The sequence below is a fragment of the Salvelinus fontinalis genome, chromosome 31 (assembly GCF_029448725.1).
Source record: "Salvelinus fontinalis isolate EN_2023a chromosome 31, ASM2944872v1, whole genome shotgun sequence".
In the NCBI taxonomy this organism is placed as follows: Eukaryota; Metazoa; Chordata; class Actinopteri; order Salmoniformes; family Salmonidae; genus Salvelinus; species Salvelinus fontinalis.
Window position 1 is genome coordinate 24,973,973 of NC_074695.1, and position 26,437 is coordinate 25,000,409.

General features: G+C 43.1%; 2 protein-coding genes across 3 annotated transcripts in view; one reads left to right on the forward strand and one right to left on the reverse strand.

Annotated features, from left to right (window-relative positions):
• Positions 1–3,845, forward strand: part of LOC129829937 (integrin alpha-5-like) — an 86,299-nt gene extending 82,454 nt beyond the window's left edge. Inside the window, exon 30 of the mRNA XM_055891972.1 lies at positions 1,392–3,845. Within this exon, the coding sequence (XP_055747947.1) occupies positions 1,392–1,475 (84 nt within the window). The 3' untranslated portion in view covers positions 1,476–3,845. The remainder of the gene's footprint in view (positions 1–1,391) is intronic.
• Positions 3,846–4,605: 760 nt separating this feature from the next.
• LOC129829938 (rap guanine nucleotide exchange factor 3-like) overlaps positions 4,606–26,437 on the reverse strand; it is a 41,005-nt gene continuing 19,173 nt past the window's right edge. Inside the window, exons 8-27 of one of the 2 annotated variants that reach the window (XM_055891973.1) lie at positions 26,343–26,419; positions 26,042–26,188; positions 25,818–25,921; positions 25,264–25,352; positions 24,694–24,772; positions 19,808–19,958; positions 19,303–19,385; positions 18,854–18,884; positions 16,615–16,681; positions 16,224–16,361; positions 14,653–14,750; positions 11,339–11,464; positions 10,113–10,294; positions 7,608–7,698; positions 7,434–7,484; positions 5,992–6,079; positions 5,816–5,880; positions 5,619–5,673; positions 5,453–5,524; positions 4,606–5,328 (exon numbers count right to left, since the gene is read on the reverse strand). In XM_055891973.1, the coding sequence (XP_055747948.1) occupies positions 5,210–5,328; positions 5,453–5,524; positions 5,619–5,673; positions 5,816–5,880; positions 5,992–6,079; positions 7,434–7,484; positions 7,608–7,698; positions 10,113–10,294; positions 11,339–11,464; positions 14,653–14,750; positions 16,224–16,361; positions 16,615–16,681; positions 18,854–18,884; positions 19,303–19,385; positions 19,808–19,958; positions 24,694–24,772; positions 25,264–25,352; positions 25,818–25,921; positions 26,042–26,188; positions 26,343–26,419 (1,913 nt within the window). In that variant the 3' untranslated portion in view covers positions 4,606–5,209. Of the gene's footprint in view, positions 5,329–5,452; positions 5,525–5,618; positions 5,696–5,815; positions 5,881–5,991; positions 6,080–7,433; positions 7,485–7,607; positions 7,699–10,112; positions 10,295–11,338; positions 11,465–14,652; positions 14,751–16,223; positions 16,362–16,614; positions 16,682–18,853; positions 18,885–19,302; positions 19,386–19,807; positions 19,959–24,693; positions 24,773–25,263; positions 25,353–25,817; positions 25,922–26,041; positions 26,189–26,342; positions 26,420–26,437 lie in introns of those variants that run through there. The other variant, XM_055891974.1, reaches the window with a different exon arrangement.

The following is a 26,437-nucleotide window of genomic DNA, read 5'->3' on the forward strand; positions in this document are numbered from 1 at the left end:
GACAGAGTAACTGAGTCAGGTTTGTAGACCTCCTTGCTCGCACACGCTTTTTCAGTTCTGCCCACACATTTTCTATAGAATTGAGGTCAGTGCTTTGTGATGGTCACTCCAATACCTTGACTTTGTCGTCCTTAAGCCATTTTGCCACAACTTGGGAAGTATGCTTGGGGTCATTGTCCATTTGGAAGACCCATTTGCGACCAAGCTTTAACTTCCTGATTGATGTCTTGAGATGTTGCTTAATTATATATCCACATAATTTTCCATCATCATGATGCCATCTATTTTGTGAGTTGCACCAGTCCCTCCTGCAGCAAAGCATCCCCACAACATGATGCTGCCACCCCCGTGCTTCACGGTTGGGATGGTATTCTTCAGCTTGCAAGCGTCCCCTTTTTCCGGCAAACATAACGATGGTCATTATGGCCAAACAGTTCTATTTTTGTTTCATCAGACCAGAGGACATTTCTCCAAAAAGTATGATCTTTGTCCCCACGTGCAGTTGCAAACCGTAGTCTGGCTTTTTTATGGCGGTTTTGGAGGAGTGGCTTCTTCCTTGCTGAGCGGCCTTTCAGGTTATGTCAATATAGGACTCGTTTTACTGTGGATATAGATACTTTCGTACCCGTTTCCTCCAGCATCTTCACAAGGTCCTTTGCTGTTGTTCTGGGATTGATTTTCACTTTTCGCACAAAAGTACGTTCATCTCTAGGAGACAGAACGAGTCTCCTTCCTGAGTGGTATGATGGCTACGTAGTCCCATGGTGTTTATACTGGCGTACTATTGTTTGTACAGATGAACGTGGTACCTTCAGGCGTTTGGAAATTGCTCCCAAGGATGAACCAGACTTGTGGAGGTCTCCAATTTGTTTTCTGAGGTCTTGGCTGATTTCTTTTGATTTCCCCGTGATGTCAAGTAAAGAGGCACTGAGTTTGAAGGTAGGGCTTGAAATACGTCCACAGGTACACCCCCAATTGACTCAAATGATGTCAATTAGCCTATCAGAAGCTTCTAAAGCCATGACATAATTTTCTGGAATTTTCCAAGCTGTTTTAAGGCACAGTCAACTTTGTGTATGTAAACCTCTCACCCACTGGAATTGTGATGCAGTGAATTATAAGTGAAATAATCTGTCTGTAAACAATTGTTGGAAAAATTACTTGTGTCATGCACAAAGTAGATGTCCTAACCGACTTACCCAAACTATAGTTTATTAACAAGAAATTTGTGGAGTGGTTGAAAGACGAGGTTTAATTACTTCAACCTAAGTGTGTGTAAACTTCCGACTTCAACCGTACATCTGGCTGGAGAGACATATGAAGATTTGAGGTGTTGAATGATATGATATATTTAGTTCCAACTTTGATAACGTCATTTTTCTTCCTCCCAGCTTGGCTTCTTCAAAAGGTCGCTACCCTACGGCACGGCTATGGAGAAGGCCCAACTCAAGCCCCAGGCTGCGTCTGAGGCCTAAACACCACATAGAAAGGATTAAAACAACCTATTTTGTTGTCACAGAACCAAAGAAAGCTAGAAAGCCACATGATTGCAATGGAGAAATGTGGTTAATTTTAACGTCCAGAGAGGATTAGACTGCAGTTGAAGAGGGAGGGGAGGAGGAAAGACCACTGGAACTCCACTGTACTGCACTAGAGGAAGAAATACCCAAAGAACTCCAAACCAAATGAATGTTTTTAATTTAATATATGTTTATGTTTGTTGTCGTCGGGCTGGGGTTGATCACCAAGCTGAACTTCAGTGTCACAGTCAGACAAACTGGCTTTAGACTTACTGATCCTATTTGAGTCCAAGACCAGTGACTACAGAAGAAGAGGAGCAGCCTATGGAAGCCCTTGATTCGATCAAGGAAGATGCTTGGTTTCTCCCTGCACATCTTTTAAAACAGCTTTGTTTTTAAAACAGCTTTCTGTTTTACTCTTTTTCAACTGCCTTCATTTTGGTGCTAAAAAAGTGTAATCACTGCTTTAAAAAGGTATATGATGGTGTTGAAGGGGACTGAATGCATCTCCCTTCCTTTTTGTAGCTATTAAAGACATCTGATCTGATATTTTCCCAACCGAAGTTAGAAACATGCTTTCTGTTCAGGGCACCAGAGGAGCATGTTCACCAGAGGAGCATGTTCACCAGAGGAGCATGTTCACCAGAGGAGCATGTTCACCAGAGGAGCATGTTCACCAGAGGAGCATGTTCACCAGAGGAGCATGTTCACCAGAGGAGCATGTTCACCAGAGGAGCATGTTCACCAGAGGAGCATGTTCACCAGAGGAGCATGTTCACCAGAGGAGCATGTTCACCAGAGGAGCACAGACAGGGGATGTCTGTCTCGTGCCTCCATAATCTACACCTGAGCTGTTTACCTATCCACATTTCTACCAAACATGTTTTTACAGCCAGTCTTTTGTTTAATGTAAGTTCAGTTTGGCTCCAGTAATGTTCGGCACGTACAAACTCCTGTACTGCCAAAATAGCTTCTTCAGCCTCAGAATGGTGGACATACAGTGCTTGGTCCAGTTGTTTTGCACTCAAAGGAAATATACTGATGTTTAACAAGATGCCAAAAACAGACAGGATACTGACGGACTGATCTTCCTTTGGGTTTGACTTGACCATTACTGATCACTTTGTTGATCCTCCATGTTTGTGTTCGTTCTGACAGATGAAAGCATGGCCTCAAAGTTGACTGGGACTTGACTGGATCCATCCACCATGGGCCTGTGAGAGAGATCCCACTGAGAGCTTGAAACACTCTGGTGCCAGTACTCTGTCTGGTGACTTGTAAACAAGTTTTTCCAGACTTTGCTTGTGCTGTAAGAGGCAGTATGGAAATTGGGTTGAAGCAAAGACCATCCAGGTGTATCCACAGCCTTGGTGTGTAATTATGTCTTGAAGTCAGTACATTACTATGTTGCCAACAGAGATCAGGGAAGCTGTAGTACATACAATCTGAGTGGGTTGCTTGCAGGTCACGGCTCACTCTGGTGAGTGTCAGGGAAACGGCCAAATATCCAGTCCCTACACATTTCACCTTGATCTTGTAGTGTGCTAGGAGCATCTTTGCTCTGGTTTGTTTTTATTTTATTTGATGTCCTTATGATAACAAAAACTGACTGAGTACCAGAAGCTCTCACATCACGATGCTGCAGCTTCACCCATGGACTGAATTTGTGGGGCTCATTTATTTGTCATGTAAATAGGTTTTGTGTGTGTCGGACTGCCTGTGTTTTCATGTGTTGATGTTCCTGTGTCTTTTTTGTTGTTGTGTGAATCAGAGAGATCAATCCCATTGCTAAGTCCTCTCCTTTCTCTCTTGCATCACTAGGGAACGGTAGACTTGTCCAGCAGTAATGCTGATCATTGCATCACTTCAATCTGTACTCAGGATGGGTTGTGACTGCCTGATTAGAGTTTAGGACAGCTAGGACCAGAGTAGCTATTCATTTAGGGCCCGATTCAGACTTGAGATAAGTTGACTTAACATGGACTTAAGTTGAAAAAAAATATGACTTAAGTCCATGTTAAGTCAACTTATCTCAAGTCTGAATCAGGCCCTTAATGCAATAGAGAGACTGCAATGAAAATGCGCATGCATACACAGTAAAATCAGTTTGCCTCTTGTAAAGGGATAGCAACTGGGCATTGGTGGGAAAAAATGGTTTGTACGTGCAATATTATTATTCACTCGGGTTGATATTGGTTTTAGTTTTTGCAGTAGTTTTTGAATTTTCTTTCATTTTGTTCCGGAGGGGTTGTGTTAAACCAGGTGTATCTAACATCTAATGATGAGTCTGTGTTAAAAACGTCTGCTCCCTATGGTCGGATGGGGTATTGTAAAAAAACGATTGGTCTGTTTCTTTCCCCCCTACATTTTTCCACTGCACGTATTCACCACTTTTACATTTTGCTCCACTGCTATAACTAGCCAATGTTTAGTATCACTATTTCAGATATCAGTGGTAAAAAATACATCCATCAAACCTCCTGAGTTGAACTCGAGTGGGCATGTGTGATAATGTATGTTCAGTTCAATTGTATCACCTATCCAAATGCAGCCATAATGCTACACATCTGTTTTCACTATTTCTTTAAAATGCCCCCTAGCTCATATTGGTGATTTAATCCACAAGCTTTATCAACACTCATGGTGCAAAGACTGCTAATGCCACTCAGTGGATTCATTTAACATGTATCATATTATTTTTTAACAGTATTTGTATGATATTGTTTTGAAAAGTATATGTCTGATCGTAGTGTCCAGACTGAAAATGTCAACTTAGTATTATTTATATTGAAAGAGGATGTTTTAAACAGAATCCTCTGTGGTTACAGTAGAAGATTACACTGGGTTTATCCTTGTTTTCTCAATGATTTCTAGGCCCCATTTTAAAAATCTCCTTTTTACAAAGTTGTAAATATTTCTGACGAGAATATTTTTTAGATCCAATTGAAAAAAAACATTTGTGAAATTTACTCTCCCCATATTGGGGAGACTTTCTGGGAAGATGATTTAGTCTTTTAGTGATCATTTGTGTCTTATTATACGGTTTGCATTTCAATTAAAAAAAGACATGCTTTGATTGAATACACACAGTTCTGAAAATAATTTATTTAAAAAAATAAACTTGCCCATGGCATGAAATGTTTTACACATTTGTTTATGCGGTTTGGCGACAACTGATTGCTCAACAATTTATTGTTCATTATAGTTGTATTACAAAGTGGAGAAAAATACCAAAACAGACACCATAACTAGGAGCTATAGCACAGAACTATTGTGCTTTTAGGGCACTCACTTGTAAAACCATAAGCTTATCTTACAAATGATCGTATAAATAACAGATAATGCCAAATGTATATACTTATTCCTCAGGTTGCAGCGCCGCACAGTCCTATCAGTAACAGTGGTTGGTGAGGACAAACAACTTATCTGGTAAGACGCTAGAGGTCACTAAAGTCAGATCCCTCCTCAGGTTCTTGTCCTATTGATGAGTAGTCCAACGAGCTGCTTCTCTTCAATGCTCTCTGTGTGATATTGAACATCCCCACAGTCCTCCATTCCTGACACCAGACATGTACATGAGTCTATAGAAGATCTTGCATGTTTATTAGTATGACCATGGAGGTGTGTATTCCCCTGCCAACCTCTGATTCACAGGCTGTAATATAACAGTCTTTATACACTGGTTTGGTTCAGCGCTCCATTGCTCTGGAAAGTTGTGTCAGTTTGTGCTGGTTGTTGATCACTTCAAAGTTCTGAACATAGTGGCGGATGTTGCTAGGATTCCTGAGAGGGGGGGATTGCTCGGAATCTGGACAAGAGGCAGGAAGATATGTGCAAAAAAAAAAAATGGAAGCGCTACATTTACTTAATATCATTTGAAGGTCTCAGAATGGAAAATTAGTGTTGATTTTTGTAGATAAGGCATAGCTTACATGTGGACACCCGAATGGAAGGCGCCTCCAGAAACATTCTGTCTGTAAGTCCCTTCTGAGGTGATGAAGGCACTGTAGGACAAAGAACCATAGAGAGTGAACACCCTGGCAACAACATTGTCAACATTGTCCTTCTTATCCCGTCCTTTGTATTTTGTTTTCTTACCGTAAGGCGTCCTTCTGCACTCTCGAACTATCTTCACTGTCTTAGCAATCAAGCGCTGCAACGGTGAAACAAGGTAGCTTATATAGCCAATAGTTTACAGACACAAAGAGAAGACAACTTAGGTAAGGGCTGAGGGATGGTAATCTCCAGCACATCTAAAGGATGTGAAAGTATAATAGTTAGGCTAGACAACTCACCATTTTCTCAAAATTGACCAGTTTGTCCGTGTAGTTCTTGTTTCCCTCATGGATGAATGTCATGTCTAGAGGTAGGTACAGTTGGTGAACGGAACGACGTACTGGTTCAGTATAGGGTTGAATTAACTCAGGTATTTAATGTTACGTCTGTCACGAGGCTAAGAAAGCATGATTACCTTTGAGTAGCAGGGGCATGAAGGGGATGTAGGGAGGACTGAGCTTTGCCACAGCCAGTCTGTACGCTCTGTGATTACGTGACGGATCCTGACACATTAACAGAAATAAAAACAATTTGCCATTAGTTATAGATTAATATAATTTTATTGGTCAATTGCACACAAGGTCCATCCCAAATTAGCTTTAAACCCAACCCCTTCGTAAGACACACGTGCATTTTTTGGGGGGGAGAGGTGCGGGAGGCTGCCACACTGGTTGCTGGCTTGCCTCGCTAACCGCTAGGCTACCTGCCGCCCCTACTTATATGCAAGTTGACATTTATTGGGATAAATGTTGTCCCGGAGGCAGACCTGAGCAATTTCCACTAGATGGGCCAGCTGAAAAGTCAAAATTGGCTATACACAGAGTATACAAACTATTAAGAACACCTGCTCTTTCCATGACCGACTGATCAGGTGAAAGCTATGATCCCTTATTGATGTCACTTGTTAAATCGACTTTAATTAGTGTAGATGAATGGGAGGAGACAGGTTAAAGAAGGATTTTTTTGCCTTGAGACAATTGAGACATGGATTGTATATGTGTACCATTGAGGGTGAATGGGCAAGACAAAATATTTAAGTGCCTTTGAACGGGGTATGGTAGTAGGTGCCAGGCGCACTGGTTTGTGTCAGGAACTGCAATGCTGCTGGGTTTTTCACACTCCACAGTTTCCTGTGTACATCAAGAATGGTTCACCACCCAAAGGACATCCAGACAACTTTGGGAAGCATTTGCGTTAACATAGGCCAGCATCAATGTTCCCTCTAAGCTGTGCGCCACTCCCCCGGGACTGCCGCGCAGAAGAAATATCAGCCTGTGCAGAGAAGCACGAGATTTAACTTCACTCAACTTTATAGAGTTTTCCCCGTTAGTTAACACAAATAGAACTTTGTCGTATATGGATTTGTGCCATTCACTTTGAACTGGACTGTTTTTACAGCATTAGCGGTCGTAAATAGATGCACTTGTTTTGAGATCAAAGCGAGAGATACATGTAGTGACGTTGTACATTTTGTTCATATCCTTTGCTTGTTAGTGAGTTATTAGCCCAGTTATAGATAATTTGTAGTCAGCAATGGGTGAGTGATTGCTTCCTACAAGAGCACAAAATGTGCTCTTTGCTTTTTTTGTCCCAATTCAAGGTTAGGGTTAGGCATAAGGTTAGCAGTGTGGTTAGGGTTAGGTTTAAAACCAATAAATGCCAACCTGCTAATTATATAGGAAATATATCTATTGAAAACATGTTTACATATTACAATAGGAGGAAAACATGATTCATACACACATTGGAAATGAAGTGGAGGGATTGTCAAGTGGCCTGTGATGTCATTATCAATGACATACAATGGAACACTGTTATATAGCTAGCTTGTAAGTGCGCACACATTAACTCACTCACCATTAACCTCTCGTATGCACAATAGACCCTTTTCGTCTTACTCGGCACTCTCTGTCAACAACAACAACAACTGTTACAACGTCTCCTCTGATATCCATTTCACATCTCTTATAATCAAATCAATTGTTATAAGCGATAATCAAAATGTAGGTCATTGTCCCCAGCAGACCTCACCTCCCAGGTCTTGTAAAGTCTCTGTACAGCACTGTTACTCAGACCAAACATCACTGCAAAGAACGAGTTCAGGTTCTTCTGCTCCTTCAATCTGAAACAGGAAATACAGTCAGTAACAGCTGTGGGCAGACTAAACATGTGCATTATCTAAGTGAATATTTTATCACTTACTGGCAAAATATCTGATCTGATTGGTCAAAAGACCAATTAATAGTAAAAGATCAGAATAGGTCTGCCTGTGTAAATGAAGCCTTGGTGCATCAGTGACCACAGACAGAGTGCCATCCTTTACCAATATTTTATAAATCAGTTTAACTGGATATGAAAACATGATTTCTGCTGGTATGTTACATTTTTTGTATATAGTCTGTTATTGCACAAAATTATACTGAGTATACCAAACATTAGGTACACTTCCTAGTATTACGTTGCGCATGTTAACTACAATGCTTCCCACAGTTGTGTCAAGTTGGCTGGCTGTCCTTTGGGTGGTGGACCACTCTTGATACACACAGGAAACTGTTGAGTATGAGAACCCAGCAGTGTTGCAATTCTTGTCACAAACCGGTGCACCTTGCACCTACTAACACACCCTTTTCAAAGGCACTTAAATCTTTTGTCTTTCCCATTCACCCTCTAAATGGCACACATACACAATCAATGTCTCAATTGTCTCAAGGCTTAAAAATCGTTCTTTAACCTGTCTCCTCCCTTTCATCTACAGTCGTGGCCAAAAGTTTTGAGAATTACACAAATATAAATTTTCACAAAGTCTGCTGCCTCAGTTTGTATGATGGCAATTTGCATATACTCCAGAATGTTATGAAGAGTGATCAGATTAATTGCATTTAATTGCAAAGTCCCTCTTTGCCATGCAAATGAACTGAATCCCCCAAAAACATTTCCAATGCATTTCAGCCCTGCCACAAAAGGACCAGCTGACATCATGTCAGTGATTCTCTCGTTAACACAGGTGTGAGTGTTGATGAGGACAAGGCTGGAGATCACTCTGTCATGCTGATTGAGTTTGAATAACAGACTGGAAGCTTCAAAAGGAGAGTGACGCTTGGAATCGTTGTTCTTCCTCTGTCAACCATGGTTACCTGCAAGGAAACACGTGCCGTCATCATTGCTTTGCACAAAAAGGGCTTCACAACAGGCAAGGACATTGCTGCCAGTAAGATTGCACCTAAATCAACCATTTATCGGATCATCAAGAACTTCAAGGAGAGTGGTTCAATTGTTGTGAAGAAGGCTTCAGGGCGCCCAAGAAAGTCCAGCAAGCGCCAGGACCGTCTCCTAAAGTTGATTCAGCTGCGGGATCGGGGCACCACCAGTACAGAGCTTGCTCAGGAATGGTAGCAGGCAGGTGTGAGTGCATCTGCATGCACAGAGAGGCGAAGACTTTTGGAGGATGGCCTGCTGTCAAGAAGGGCAGCAAAGATGCCACCTCTCCAGGAAAAACATCAGGGACAGACTGATATTCTGCAAAAGGTACAGGGATTGGACTGCTGGGGACTGGGGTAAAGTCATTTTCTCTGATGAATCCCCTTTCCGATTGTTTGGGGCATCTGGGAAAAAAGCAAGGCCGGAGAAGACAAGGTGAGCGCTACCATCAGTCCATCAGTGTCATGTCAACAGTAAAGCATCCTGAGACCATTCATGTGTGGGGTTGCTTCTCAGCCAAGGGAGTGGACTCACTAACAATTTTGCCTAAGAACACTGCCATGAATAAAGAATGACACCAACAAATCCTCCGAGAGCAACTTCTCCCAACCATCCAGGAACAGTTTGGTGACGAACAATGCCTTTTCCAGCATGATGTAGCACCTTGCCATAAGGTAAAAGTGATAACTAAGTGGCTCGGGGAACAAAACATCGATATTTTGGGTCCATGGCAAGGAAACTCCCCAGACCTTAATCACATTGAGAACTTGTGGTCAATCCTCAAGAGGCGGGTGGACAAACAAACCCCCACAAATTCTGACAAACTCCCAGCATTGATTGTGCAAGAATGGACTGCCATCAGTCAGGATGTGGCCCAGAAGTTAATTGACAGCATGCCAGTGCGGATTGCAGAGGTCTTGAAAAAGAAGGGTCAACCTTGCAAATATTGACTCTTTACATCAACTTCATGTAATTGTCAATAAAAGTCTTTGACACTTATGAAATGCTTGTAATTATACTTCAGTATTCCATAGTAACATCTGACAAATATCTAAAATACACTGAGGCAGCAGACTTTGTGAAAATTTATATTTGTGTCATTCTCAAAACTTTTGGCCACGACTGTACACTAATTGATGTGGATTTAACTAGTGACATCAATAAGGGATCAAAGCTTTCACCTGGATTCAGCTGATCAGACTATCATAGAAAGACCAGGTGTTCTTAATGTTTTGTATACTCAGTGTAGTATACTGTTCTATGTGGATAGTTACCCCTAAGAACCTAATAATGAATCTACACTTTACAAGGTAAGCTGTGTTTTAATTTGCCACTCACACGACGGCTATCTTGATGAACTTCTTGAGCAGCATGGCTCTCTTGACAAGGTCAGTACACAGACACACCTCCGTCACCACCCAGTACTGCACCTCGTTGAAGCGATGCACGAAACGCTCCAGGTTAGCTGTGGTGGCACCCGGGAATTTATGTCGCCCAAATATATAGTAGACTAATTCCACCTGATGGGAGAGAGATATTTATTTACCATTTACATGTACTGTAGCGGACTAATCGAAAGCTACTTATATGGACCTGAATAGTGTATATGAAGCAAACATCCAATGGACTAAGGGCTCGATTCAAGCCGTAGCGCTGAAGCACTGCGCTACAGCGCGATAGTAATGTAAACTCAAGACTGCATTCACGGTAAATAGGTTGGCCCAATTGGAAATTACCTTCACATTTAAATAGTGCTATAGCGCTGAACTTCAGCAATACAGATTGAATTGATTTTGCATAACATTTGAACCTGACTTGAACTTGATTTCCTTGGCAAATTGCCTACTGGGCACAGACGTCAATTAAGCATCTATTCTATGTTGGGTCAACGTAATTTTATTGAAATGATGTGCAAACAACGTCGATTCAACCAGTGTGTGCCCAGTGGGAAGCGTATTGACCTCAATGGGAAAACCTGGTTAAATCAACGTTACATAAAGAGGCGTATGTGTCAGATGAAACACGTGGCTGATACATCAATTGAGGAGATGGTCTGATGGCTGATATGATGCTGCAGTAGCAGTTATCAGATTGAAGATGTCAGAGAAAGGATAACTTGTAGACATGCCTGAGTGACAGACAGACAGACGGCAAATCCTTTAGCCCCGTTTATACCTGGTGCTAACATGCGTCCTGTGTCCTGTAAAATGTCCACATTCTGATTGTTGTCACGTTTTCAGACAATTAAAAGACACATTGGGAACTGACTGTGATTCGATCTTACAAGTGTAAATGGACAAGATCAATACAAGATCAGGACGAAGGATAGATGCTAGCACGGAGACAGCTCACATCTGAGTAACCTTGCCTCGTTGCACTAGCTACCTAACAGAGTGCATACACACGTGAGATAGATGTCATGCCTTAAAGACCTAACATGCCCTTATCCAGGGATACTCAGTTTCTCCACTTTTAACTTTTGTCCTGCTGGTCCCAAATCCATAACTTCCACTTCACAATATTGGCACAGCTCTGGCATGGCCTCACCTCGTTTCCTTCCTTACCTCATGCATGGCGGTGAACAGTTCCCAGTCGTAGTTGGTGAGCTGGCTGGCGATGTCCTTGGGACACATCTGCTCCCATGTGTCCATGGTGCTCTGATCAGGACCCTGCTGCTCCTTCAGAGGTGTCTGTGAAGGTGCCAGAGAACAACCATCCAAAATATTGCCATGACATCATGATACTGGACCTTAGGGGGGAATTCACACAAACATCTACAGTATGCTCTGGGTGTGTTGTTGTCTGATTCACCATGTAGTGTAGATATAGATAACTTGTAGCTACAGTATGTTAATCTATGCACACATGAGCAACTATAGATGCATTATCTAGACCAGGTATACCCAAACTGGGGTATGCGTACCACCAGGGTTACGCGCAATGCTGTCGGGGGTACGCCAAAAAACAACAACTAATTCTACATTTGTTATTAGCCCAGCTAGCATGGACACTGACAGTTTTGAATCTGATGCAGCCAAAGAGCTACTGCCCCCTTTCCTGGGGAAAGCACCGAACAACAGACAGGGACATTGGACCATCGAAGAGGCGCAAATATGATGAGACCTACATTGATTTGGGGTTCACTTATATTGGGAGTAGTGCCTTTCCTCAGCCACAGTGTGTTATATGTGCAAAAGTACTATCTCACAACTCAATGAAACCTTCACTCTTGCACAGACATTTAGAAACCAAAACATTTAGAAAAATAAGACAGGAGTTTTTTGAGAGAAAATTAAGACGACTTTCAAGAAGTAAGACATGTATAAAAGCAACAGATACCATTAATAAGAAGGGGCTAGAAGCATCTTATATGGTGAGCTACCGAGTGGCTAGGACAGGCAAGCCCCATACTATTGTGGAGGACTTTATTTTTCCTGCTGCCACAGATATGGCTGGGACAATGTTGGGGGAAAAGGCCCAAAAAAACTATACAGACGATACCTTCAAACAACACTGTTTCACAATGCAACAGTGACATGGCGGGAGATGTTTTGAAACAATTACTGCTTCGCATACAAGCCAGTGAATTCTATGCGTTACAGCTGGATGAGTCAACAGACATGGCGGGTCTGGTACAGCTGGTATATATCCGTTACATTTCTGGGGGGTCAATTAAGGAAGACATCCTCTTCTGCAAACCAGGACAACAGGAGAGGATATTTTTAAAGTAATGGCTTTGTGACATCAAATGGACTTTCGTGGTCAAGATGTGTTAGTATACACTACCGTTCAAAGGTTTGGGGTCACTTGTTTTTGAAAGAAAAGCACATTTTTTGTCCATCAGCATTTTTGGCCATCAGCATTTGTGGGTTCGATTGCAGGCTCAAAATGGGCAGAAACAAAGACCTTTCTTCTGAAACTCGTCAGTCTATTCTTGTTCTGAGAAATTAAGGCTATTCCATGCGAGAAATTGCCAAGAAACTGAAGATCTCGTACAATGCTGTGTACTACTCCCTTCACAGAACAGCGCAAACTGTCTCTAACCAGAATGGAAAGACTGGGAGGCCCCTGGGCACAACTGAGCAAGAGGACAAATACATTAGAGTGTCTAGTTTGAGAAACAGACGCCTCACAAGTCCTCAACTGGCAACTTCAATAAACAGTACCCGCAAAACATCAGTCTCAACGTCAACAGTGAAGAGGTGACTCTGGGATGCTGACCTTCTAGGTAGAGTTGCAAAAAAGAAACATATCTCAGACTGGCCAATAAAAAGAAAAGATGGGGAAAGAACACAGACACTGGACAGAGGAACTCTGCCCAGAAGGCCAGCATCCCGGAGTCGCCTCTTCACTGTTGACGTTGAGACTACAGTGTAAAAGGTTAACTTTGTTGAAGCAAAGCCCCTGAACTCTCGTGTATTTTCTACACTATGCAATGATATGGGCAGCAACCATGTAACGCTTTACAGCATACAGAAGTGCACTGGTTATCAAGGGGCAAAGTATTGCCACTTTTTTTTTTTAAATTGAGAGACGAGCTTAAAGTTTTCTTTACTGACCATCATTTTCACTTGTCTGACCGCTTCCATGATGAAGAGTTTTTCACACGACTGGCCTATCTGGGTGATGTTTTTTCCTCGCCTGAACGATCTGAATCTAGGATTACAGGGACTTTCCGCAACTATATTCAATGTGCGGACAAAATTGAGGCTAAGAAGTTGGAGCTCTTCTCTGTCTGCATTAACAAGGACAACACACAGGTCTTTCCATCATTGTACGATTTTTTGTGTGCGCAAATGAACTCAAGTTTACAGACAATGTCAAATGTGATATAGCGAAGCACCTGAGTGAGTTGGTTGCCCAATTTACGCAGGTACTTTCCCGAAACGGATGACACAAATAACTGGTTTTGTTATCCCTTTCATGCCCTGCCTCCAGTCCTCTTACCGATATCTGAACAAGAGAGCCTCATCGAAATTGCAACAAGCGGTTCTGTGAAAATGTTATTTAATCAGAAGCCACTGCCAGATTTCTGGACTGGCCTGCGCTCAGAGTATCCTGCCTTGGCAAATCGCGCTGTTAAGACACTGATGCCCTTTGCAACCACGTACCTATGTGAGTGGATTCTCGGCCCTCACTAGCATAAAAACTTAATACAGGCACAGACTATGTATATAAAATTATTTAAGACTGAAACGCTCTCCAATAGTTATTCACAATTTTCGATGAACAAATATAGTTATATGTAAGCTGGCTAAATAAAGAGTACAATTATTATTTGTGCCCTGGTCCTATAAGAGCTCTTTGTCACTTCCCATGAGCCAGGTTGTGACAACACAATCTTATGTTTAATAAATGTATCGTATAGTGTGTGTGGCAGGCTTACAATGATGGCAAAAAAAAACATTTGAGAGTGCGCTGACCCTGGTGCTAGAGGAGGTACGCAGCTGGAGGTTGAATGTTTGAAGGGGTACGGGACTATAAAAAGTTTGGGAACCACTGATCTAGACTATAGTCAAACCATTTCACCTTGGAGTTACACCGTTTTATAGTATTGGCTACGGTATCTTATATTGATAAGCAGTGTTGAGCTACTGATCTCTGACTGGGCGGCAGGTAGACTAGTGGTTAGAGCATTGGACTAGTAACCGAAAGGTTGCAAGATTGAATCCCCGAGCTGACAAGGTAAAAATCTGTCGTTCTGCCCCTGAACAAGGCAGTTAAACCCACTGTTCCTAGGCCGTCATAGAAAATAAGAATTTGTTCTTAACTAGGCCATCATTGAAAATAAGAATTTGTTCTTAACTGACTTGCCTAGTTAAATTTTTACAGCAGACAGAAATGGATAAGTAGGTGATGAGGGGAGGTTAGGACTCACCAGTTGTTCCACCTGGCTGGCAGAGCAGAGGAACAGTCTCTCATTCAGCCCCAGGGAGGTGTAGACTGCTGTGGTATCCAGCTTCAGTTGAGTCCTGTCTATGATACAGCAAACACAAACCATTTAATACAGCTCACAGACACACCCCAACGTATCAACACTTACTGAGCGCTACACATTCTTTCAATAAAACATACCGTAATATCACATTTACATATTACAAAAACTTGAACATGTACATACACTACCGTTCAAAAGTTTGGGGTCACTCAGAAAAGTCCTTGTTTTTGAAAGAAAAGCATTTTTTGTCCATTAAAATAACATCAAATTGATCAGAAATACAGTGTAGACATTGTTAATGTTGTAAATGGCTATTGTAGCTGGAAACGGCAGATATTTTATGGAATATCTACATAGGCGTACAGAGGCCCATTATCATCAACCATCACTCCTGTGTTCCAATGGCACGTTGTGTTAGCTAATCCAAGTTATCATTTTAAAAGGCTAATTGATCATTTGAAAACCCTTGTGCAATTTGTGGGTTCAATTACAGGCTCAAAATGGCCAGAAACAAAAACCTTTCTTCTGAAACTCGTCAGTCTATCCTTGTTCTGAGAAATTAAGGCTATTCCATGTGAGAAATTGCCAAGAAACTGAAGATCTCGTACAAAGCTGTGTTCTACTCCCTTCACAGAACAGCGCAAACTGGCCCTAACCAGAATGGAAAGAGGAGTGGGAGGCCCCGGTACACAACTGAGCAAGTGGACAAGTACATTAGTGTCTAGTTTGAGAAACAGATCAAACCCACAAATGCTGATGCTCCAGATACTCAACTAGTCTAAAGAAGGCCAGTTTTATTGCTTCTTTAATAAGGACAACAGTTTTCAGCTGTGCGAACATAATTGCAAATGGTTTTTCTAGTGATCAATTAGCCTTTTAAAATTATAAACTTGTACAACATTAACAATGTCTACACTGTATTTCTGATCAATTTGATGTTATTTTAATAGACAGAAAATGTGGTTTTCTTTCAAAAACAAGGACATTTCTAAGTGACCCCAAACTTTTGAACGGTAGTGTATATAAAATCGTAACGTTATGAATAGTGTTGTATCAAGTGTATTAACACTGATAGGGAACTAAAATCTAATTTATGCTCAATCTGAAAATGTGGTCGGGGGCTTCGTATGGAGGGTGTGACACAATAGCGAAGCCTCTGGAGGCATGCAGAGACCAAATCAAGCTCCGTACCGCATCGCTATGCGCCTCTCGAATTTTGTAACGATGTAGAGGGCAACGTATAGCTTCACATTGACATGATTGGTTGACAGTAGGTGAGGGCGGGAGGTTCTGTATAAACACACAACATTCGTCACATCAGTTCTGCAATGCTCCGCAAAGAGCAAGAAGTATGAATGCCGTGACTTCTGCAGAGGCCGTATCACCGTGAATGCTGCACGGACAATACAGACGATCGATTGACCATGCAGCGCTTTTATTGCATATCCTGTACAGTTGTATCTTAGAAAATGTTTTCAAATTGCTTCCAGATGACATGAAGAGCCACCCACCTCCCATGGAATTCATTTTGACCAGGACGTGGTCTCCTCCTGGGTTTACCAGCAATGACATCACTTCCTGAACAGAGGTGTTCACCGGAAGCATCAGCGTGACTGACGTATGGTCTGGCCGAAATATCTCATACAATACTAGGAAACACAGAGACATGGGACAAGACATTTTGCATTAAAACAAAGTATAGAAACAATCATTAATACCGACCAATCTGTAAGTGCCTTTCCTGGTTACAGTGGGCTGTGAATGGTTAACCAATAGCAATAAACAGTAAAACATTTAGCCTTTTGTGTCATTATAGAAAAGGCATAGTTCAAGACATTACCATACTATTCAAGACATAGTTATCATGCTACGGTTGACATAACTCGTAGTAGTCTCACTGACCTTTGTCCTGTGATCTGATTGGCAGGCACTTCCCTACTGGCTCCTCACAACTGGAGAACCAGTCAAACTGATGGTGACAAATAACACACAGAGTACGTCAGCCACATTAATTTTTTATGTTTTTTATGCTTTTATATCTTTTAGCTCAGGGAGGCGTTATGTGCTGTCTACTTTTCCAGAATTTCTGAGGACTCGCATTGTTCTGTTATCTCACAATCTGCCTAAGTAAAAGGGGCATGTAATGTATCCTCAGACCCCTTGTGAGACCATATGCTGACACATGCACATTTGTGGCCTGCTGGAGGTCATTTGCAGCGTTCTGGCAGTGCACCTCCTTGCACAAAGGCGGAGGTAGCGGTCCTGCTGCTGGGTTGCTGCCCTCCTACGGCCTCCTCCACGTCTCCTGCTGTACTGGTCTGTCTCCTGGTAGCGCCTCCATGCTCTGGACACTATGCTGACAGACACAGCAAACCTTCTTGCCACAGCTCGCATTGATGTGCCATCCTGGATGAGCTGCACTACCTGAGCCACTTGTGTGGGTTGTAGACTCCGTCTCATGCTACCACTAGAGTGAAAGCACCGCCAGTATTCAAAAGTGACCAAAACATCAGCCAGGAAGCATAGGAACTGAGAAGTGGTCTGTGGTCACCACCTGCAGAATCACTCCTTTATTGGGGGTGTCTTGCTAATTGCCTATAATTTCCACCTTTTGTCTATTCCATTTGCACAACAGCATGTGAAATTTATTGTCAATCAGTGTTGCTTCCTAAGTGGACAGTTTGATTCCACAGAAGTGTGATTGACTTGGAGTTACATTGTGTTGTTTAAGTGTTCCCTTAATTTTTTTGAGCAGTGTAGTACTAACCAGAGGAGCAGAAGTCCACTACATGACCAGAAGTATGTGGACACCTGCTCGTCGAACATCTCATTCCAAAATCATGGGAATTAATATAAACTTGGTCCCCCCTTTGCTGTTATAACAGCCTCCACTCTTCTGGGAAGACTGTCCGCTAGATGTTGGAACATTGCTGCAGGGACTTGCTTCCATTCAGCCACAACAGCATTAGTGAGGTCGGCACTGATGTTGGGCGATTAGGCCTGGCTCGCAGTCGGAGTTACAATTCATCCCAAAAGTGTTTGATGGGGTTGAGGTCAGGGCTCTGTGCAGGCCAGTCAAGTTTTTACACACCAATCTCGACAAATCATTTCTGTATGGACATCGCTTTCTGCACGGGAGCATTGTCATGCTGAAACAGGAAAGGGCCTTCCCCAAACTTTTGCCACAAAAGTTTGCACAGAATCGTCTAGAATGTCATTGTACGCTGCTGTAGTGTTAAGATTTCCCTTCACTGGAACTAAGGGGCCCAAACCATGAAAAACAGCCCCAGACCATTATTCCTCTTCCGCAAAACTTTACAGTTGGCACTATGCATTCGGGCAGGTAGCATTCTCCTGGCATCCACCAAACCCAGGTTCGTCTGTCGAACGTTTCCACTGTTCCAGAGTCCAATGGTGGTGAGCTTTACACCACTCCAGCTGACGCTTGGCATTACGCATGGTGATTTTAGGTTTGTGTGAGGTTGCTTGGCCATGGAGACCAATTTCATGAAGCTCCTTGTGCAGTTCTTTTGCTGACGTTGCTTCCAGAGGCAGTTTGGAACCCGGTAGTGAGTGTTGCAACCGAGGACAGGCGATTCTTACACGCTACGTGCTTCAGCACTCAGCTGTCCCGTTCTTTGAGCTTGTGTGGCCTACCACTTCGCGGCTGAGCCGTTGTTGCTCCTAGAAGTTTCCACTTCACAATAACAGCATTTACAGTTGACCGGGGCAGCTCTAGCAGGGCAAAAATTTGACAAACGTACTTTTTGGAAAGGTGGCATCCTATGACGGTGCCACATTGAAAGTCACTGAGCTCTTCAATAAGGCCATTCTACTGGCAATGTTTGTTTATGGAGATTTCATAGCGGTGTGCTCGATTTTAAACACCTGTCAGCAATGGGTGTGGCTAAAATAGCCAAATCCACTCATTTGAAGGGGTGTCCACATACTTTTGTATATATAGTGTATGTGTGCGTGCACAAGTTATCTTTATTGAGCATGTACTCTCGTGGACAGACTACTAAAACATAACTTGAGAATCTGACAAAATTATGCAAGATTTTAGTTCTGGGTTAACCAAGATTATTCATTATAAGCATATTATTATTATTATTATTATTATTATTATAAAGTAGCTTACCCTTGCCAGTGACCCAAAACCATTTTCCAGCCTGGAAAGATATTGAAAAATACAAAAATACAAAAATATTAGCATTAGAATCTACATGCTAGAAATATTCCCATCATCCTGGTTACAATACTTCATAATGTTAACAACGTGGCTGCTTCAGCTTCTGTCGACTGAACACTAGTCTGTCTCTTCAGCAGGAGGAGCTAGATGCCTTGTTAATTGGTTTTGGTAGACAGATAAAAAATACACTGCCATAAATGTTGGGTATGTGAGCCTCTCAAAATGTGAGTACAGTACATAGAAATAAACATAACTTAAGTTTCACATTACTGAAGTCATACCATTAATATCCAATCCAACCCATGACATATAACAGGTATCTTGACCTTTGACCTCATTCATTCATCTGGTCGGTTATTCTATATGACAGACTGACTGGGTGATGTGTTTCTACTCACACTCTGGTTCTCCTCCTGTCTCTGAGCTGCTCTCTCAGTATACTGGACAGACGGGAGTCACCCGACACCTCTTTCCTCAGCGTCTGTCATGCATACAATATGTTCTATATTATCTACTTTTAAGAGCCTTATATTTGGATAAATAACATTAATATAAGACTGCTATTTTTGATCCTGTGTAGATAATCTACAGATGTAGGATCTTAATTTGATCACTCATTTGTTGCTGAGAATTTTTCTGCACAGCAGGAAATGTAAACTTGTAATGTATTCAAGGTTTACAAAGGCTTCTAATTTCCAATTTAAAATGTCAGTCTTGATTTGCCCTAACCAAAAAATGTATCAACCCCTGCAACAATTTTTTTATTAATTAATATCCACATAATAATTCACATTTTCTGTTGCTGTAGCAAGCTGTCTCAAATTAAGATCCTACATCTGTATATATCTGTACATGCACATAATATCTGTGTTCATAGAGAAGCCCACTACCAAACTCACTCACCTCCAGGAAGTCAACAGCGATGGGGTCGTCTTTGAGCATCTGGCTGAACAGCGCCACCCACTGGCCAATCAGCTTCACTATCTTTTGCTTGGTGTTGAGGGCGTAGGCTGCCTTCTCCAGCTCTGAGCCCTCAGACGGCTCGGCATGGTAAGTGCACTCAAGGTTAAGGAAGGGAACCTACCCATCTGAACAACTTAACACAGCTATTCTAGACCTAGATCACTGTCTGAGCTCCTGTCGACTGAAGAGACACTAGTCTGTCTCTTCAGTTTGAGGAGCTGGATGCTTTGGTTAAATTATGTTAATTTGTTTAATTTATTTAGTTTAATAACATTTAAAACATTTCATTTGTTTTTGGTAGACCAATTAAAAATACTCCCACAAATGGTGGGTATGTGATCCACTTAAATCAAAATGTATTGGTCACGTACACATATTATGCAGATGTTATCGCAGGTGCAGCAAAAATGCTTATGTTTGTAGGTCCAACAGTGCAGTATACCTAAGAATACAAGACAATACACACAAATCCCCCCCCCCCCCCCCCCCAGCAATGTCAGAGTCCGGAATATACAGTGCATTCGGAAAGGATTCAAACCCCTTGACTTAGTTCCACATTTTGATACTTTACAGCCTTATTCTAAAATGTATTATAAAAAATATCCTCAATCTAAACACAACAACCCATAACGTCAACGGGATTTTTTATTTTTTTTACTTTTATGTTTGCAAATGTATTATAAATAAAAACAGAAATACCTTATTTACATAAGTATTCAGACCCTTTGCTATGAGACTGGATATTGAGCTCAGGTGCATCCTGTTTCCATTGTTAATCCTTGAAATGTTTGATTGTGTCACGCCTGCTCCCACTCTCCCTCCCTGGCACGCGAAGGCGCCAGACTCCCCAGCATTACGCACTCCCGCCACCATCAGTATGCACACCTGCCCTTCCCCGTCACGCGCATCAGCGATTATTAGACTCACCTGGACTCAATCACCTCTGTCATTACCTCCCCTATATCTGTCTGGTTCCACACTTTATTCACTGTGCAGCATTAATTGTCATATGTGCTTGTTTACCCGTGTGCTGATGCTGTTCCTGGTTTGTTGCCTGTCTGTTCCGTATTAAATATCAACTCCCTGTACCTGTTTCTCATCTCCAGCATCGGTCCTTACAGAATGCTGCAGCCATCTAACGAAGTATCAGGGAGTGCTGGCGTTCCGGTTGGTGGTGACGTCGGTTCCGGGGGCCGACACCGATGGAACCGGTGGTGCCTAAGCCAGCTTGTCGGGCTGTCAAGCCCTAGTTGGCTCGAGAGGTTCTTGCCCCGGTTGGCTCAGAAGGCGCCCATCCCACGTCTGGCCTCAGCCAGATCGTCAGGTTTTTACGCCACAGCCGGATCATCGGGCTTCCACGCCGCAGCGGGATCGACAAGCGTTCACGCCTCATCCGGATCGTCAGGCTCCTATGCCTCTGCCGGTTCGTCGGGAGTTTACGCCCAGCCGGCTTGCCCAGCGCCCGTGCCTCGGCCGTCAGGCTTGCCCAGGTGGGACGCCGGATGGCGCCCCTAGAGGGAGGGGTACTGTCACGCCTGCTCCCGCTCTCCCTCCCTGGCGGGCGAAGGCGCCAGGCTCCCCAGCATTACGCTACCCTGCCACCATCTGTACGCACACCTGCCTTCCCCCATCACGCGCATCAGCAATTATTGGACTTACCTGGACTCAATCACCTCTGTCATTACCTACCTTATATCTGTCTAGTTCCCCGCTCTATTCCCTGCTGCAGCATTAATTGTCATATGTCCCCGTTTATCCGTGTGCTGATGCTTTTCCTGGTTTGTTGCCTGTCTGTTCCGTATTAAATGTCAACTCCCCGTACCTGCTTCTCATATTTAGCGTCGGTCCTTACAGATTGGAGACTGTGGTAAATTCAATTGATTGCACATGATTTGGATACAGGATTATGTTGAGGCAAAGATCTGGGGAAGGGTACCAAAACATTTATGCAGCATTGAAAGTCCCCAAGAACACAGTGGCCTCCATCATTCTTAAATGGAAAAAGTTTGGAACCACCAAGACTCCCTAGAGCTGGCCGCCCGGCCATACAGAGCAATCGGGAGAGAAGGGCCTTGGTCAGGGAGGTGACCAAGAACACGATGGTCACTCTGACAGAGCTCTAGAGTTCCTCTGTGGAGATGGGAGAACATTCCAGAACACTCCACCAATCAAGCCTTTATGGTAGAGTGGCCAGACAGAAGCCACTCCTCAGTAAAAGGCACATGACTGCCCGCTTGGAGTTTGCCAAAAGGCCTCTCAGACCATGAGAAAGAAGATTCTCTAGTCTGATGAAACCAAAATGAAACTCTTTGGCCTGAATGCCAAGCGTCACGTCTGGAGGAAACCTGGCACCATCCCTATGGTGAAACATGGTGGTGGCAGCATCATGCTGTGGGGATGTTTTTCAGCGGCAGGAACTGGGAGACTAGTCAGGATCGAGGGAAAGAAGAACGGAGCAAAGTACAGAGAAATCCTTAATGAAAACCTGCCCAAAGTGCTCAGTAACTCAGACTGGGGCGAAAGTTCATTTTCAAACAGCAGAACGACCCTAAGCTCACAGCCAAGACAACGCAGGAGTGGCTTCGGGACAAGTCTCTGAATGTCCTTGAGTAGCCAGCCAGAACCTGGACTTAAACCTGAATGAACATCTCTGGAGAGACCTGAAAATAGCTGTGCAGCAATGCTCCCCATCCAACCTGACAAAGCTTGAGAGGATCTGCAGAGAAGAAGGGGAGAAACTCCCCAAATACAGGTGTGCTAAGCTTGTAGCATCATACCCAAGAAGAATCAAGGCTGTAATCGCTGCCAAAGGTGCTAAAAACAAAGTACTGAGTAAAGGCTCTGAATACTTCTGTAAATGTGATATTTCCATTTCTTATTATGAGGTATTGTGAATAGATTGAAGAGAAAAAACAAACAATTGAATCAATTTTAAAACAAGGCTGTAACGTGGAAAAGTCAAGGGATCTGAATTCGTTCCGAATGCACTGTATGACCAGTGTTCAATGACTATGTACATAGGGCAGCAGTCTCTAAGGTGCAGAATAGAGTACCGAGTGGTAGCCGGCTAATAACAGTGACTAAGTTCAGGGCAGGGCACTGGGCGGAGGCCGGTTAGTGGTGACTATTTAACAGTCTGATAGGAGCTGGAGATAGAAGCTGTTTTTCAGTCTCTCGGTCCCAGCTTTGATGCACCTGTACGGTCTTCGCCTTCTTGATGGTAGCGAAGTGGACAGGCCGTGGATCAGGGGCCAAAACAAATTTCTGTTGTGCCTTCTTCACCTGTGTGGATGGACCATTTCAGGTTGTCAGTGATTTGCATGCCGAGGAACGTGAAACCTTTCACCCTTTCCATACTGAGGAACGTGAAGCTTTTCACCCTGTCCACTGCAGCCCAGTTGATGTGGATGGGGGTGTGCTCTCTCTGCTGTCTCCTGAAGTCCACAATCAGAGCCTTCATTTTGTTGACGTTGAAGGAGAGGTTATTTTCCTGGCACCACTCCGCCATGGCTGTCTCATCTTTGTTGTTAATCAGGCCTACCACTGTTGTATTGTCAGCAAACTTGATGATTGAGTTGGAGACGTGCATGGCTACGCAGTCATGGGTGAACAGGGAGTACAGGAGGGGGCTGAGCATGCACCCTTGTGGGGCCCCCGTGTTGAGGATCAGCGTGGCGGAGGTGTTGCTGCCTGGGGTTGGCCTGTCAGGAAGTCCAGGACCAAGTTGCACAGGTCGCGGGTTCAGACCCATGGCTCCAAGCAAAGTGATGAGCTTGAAGGGCACTATGGTGTTGAAGGCTGAGCTGTAGTAAATGAACAGCATTCTTGCATAGTTATTCCTCATGTCCAGATGGGATAGGGCAGTGTGCACTGCGATGGAGATTGCGTCATCCGTGGATCTGTTGGGGCGGTATGCAAATTGAGAGCTCACAGTCCTCATGAACGGCGGTGGCCCACGTTGGCGGCTCTGTGTTTTCCTCAAATAAGGTGTTTAGCTCGTCCAGGAGCGAGTCCTCAGTTTCCGCGACATGACTGGCTTTCCCTTTATGAGGACAAATTGTTGTCTCTTTATAGAGACATAATGTAAATGCTAGATTCTAGTAGATTTCGGAGGTGGAACTGCGTTAGAGCTGTCAAAAGTGTCAAATCCACAAGTGGCTCCTTGCTTTATCTTATCACGGACACTACTATTGGATGCAACAAAACCACAATTTTTTTTTAAATAATCTGACAAATCCCATGCAGCCATGTTAGAAGTTCATGCATCTGTGTTACAAGTTCAAGCACTTGAATGCGTGATATTCTATGTTCTACACCTCGATTAGACTGAGAATCTATAAATCCCCCCCATCCAAATTAACATGAAAACATGCATTAGCCTACACTTTCTGTTACCATTTTGAGCTTCTAACGCGGTAGGTATAATAAGGAAAGGGATAGTTTGTGACACACAAGCTCAGCCCATAGGGGCAGCAGGTAGCCTAGTGGTTAGTGTTGGGCCAGTAACCGAAAGGTTGCTAGATCGAATCCCCGAGCTGACAAATTAAAAATCTGTCGTTCTGCCCCTGAGCAAGGCAGTTAACCCACTGTTCCTAGGCTGGCATTGTAAATAAGAATTTGTTCTTAACTGACTTGCTTAGTTAAATACACGTTAAATAAAAACATTTAAAATACCACAGTTACACTGCCAAAACATCTGCTATAAGGATGTCTGCCAATGCTGGTTAACACGTGATCTGACTGAATTGAGGCATAGTAAATAAAAATAAACACAACAACTTACAGCATTGTCATCATTATCACACCTACATCATCATAAAGGATATTGCTGTTGTAGGGCCGGGCAGAGCTGGCTGGAGGGCATGAAGACCCTGTGGGTCAGTAGGAAGTCGCTCACGCAGGGATCTGTAGGCACACAGACATAACACACTAACAACACATAACACACTAACAAGGCCTAATGGCATTATGTGTCTCTCCCGCAGTCCCCGTGCTTCCTACCTGAAAAACACAGGAACAATTTGAGTCATCTGATGTTGGCTTTTAGCAGAGATATAATATACAGCCAGGAATGTGACTGACCTGATTCTGCCTGTTGTTTTCTGTCTTTGTTGGCTGTTTCATGTGAATGACCCAAACAAACAGTTCCCATAAAACTATCTTTAAAGTTTGGCTGAGGATTCAGAGGTGAAGCTACTGTATGTTCATCCTGGTCACCCGATTGTTCACTATAGTGTGTCTTAAAAGAGGTACTCCTGTTCTTTGAACATAAAACAGTGGGAGTATGTCAGTGGTCAACTGACATAGAGGGGCCCAGCCACTATAGTAGAGAGATGTTTGGACTAAGGCAAGCCATACAGCATCATACCTATAGCATAATACCTACAGTATCATACCTATAGCATCATTGCCATTAGTATCCAACTTCACTGTCTCAAGCAGGTGTTCTAGGATCTTCTCTGGTGTTCCAGACATCACCGTATACCTTTGTGTTTGTGGGAGAGAGAGACAGAGAGAGAGAGCAAAAGAGATAGAAAGGGAAGACAGGAAGAGGAAGAGAGTATAGGTAGGTGTGTAGGTGTGTAGAGAGCAACAGGCAGACACTTTACTAAAGAGGCAGTCAGCATCACCAGCATCACATTCATTAAACCCAATGTTTGTTAAAACACTTGAGGTGAGATAAAGTGCAGTCCATTCAACTGAACAGGGTTGAAATCCATTTCTGTGTTGAATCAACAATAGGTGAGCCGGTAACTGCCACAATTAACAACACTGTCCACAAAAATGGTACTGAAACGTGTTACACTCTACAGCAAAGAAATGTGTTTACATGACATTGGATTAATAACGCCTTGGATGAGTGTGTTCATTAAGGTTGAATGATGAATCTAAAAGTGCTTGTTTAACTGTTGTTATACAGTATGCTGTATGAGAGGTGTGCGTGCCTTACTTGCTGATGTTTCCTGTCCCTCCCTGATTGGTCGACTCAGCCTTCTCCAGCACCAGCACAGCTTTCCCATGTTCCTCCAGACGCACAGTGTTAGCCTCCACATCCTGAAACACAGTCATACAGACTTTATCTACTTACACACATACTGTATGAATGCACACAGGAACAGTACACATCAGTATGAATACGATAAGTACACAACATCAGGTTGTGACCAAACCCACCTTGAGGATGCGTATGAAGTCCTGTTTGTCGACTCGTAGGAAGTGGCAGTTGTCCTCTCTCAGGATGATGGTGGCTGCTCTGGGAGCATCGTTCACCAGGGCCAGCTGCCCAAAGTCTTCTCCCTCATGTAACGTCGTCACCAGGCCCTGCATCACATACACGCACGTACACACACATGGTATAACTATGTAACTGTAAGTACAGTGTAAATAGAATTCAAATTTAGTATCCAAATATTTATCAAAAGTGTGTATACTAAAGAATTGTAAACAAGTAAGATACTTGGGGTAATGGCCTTACCTTTCCATGTGTGATGACATTGACTGAGCCCTTCCAGATGATGTACCAGGAAGTACCTTTGTCTCCCTGACTGAACACTGAGAAACACAGAGACA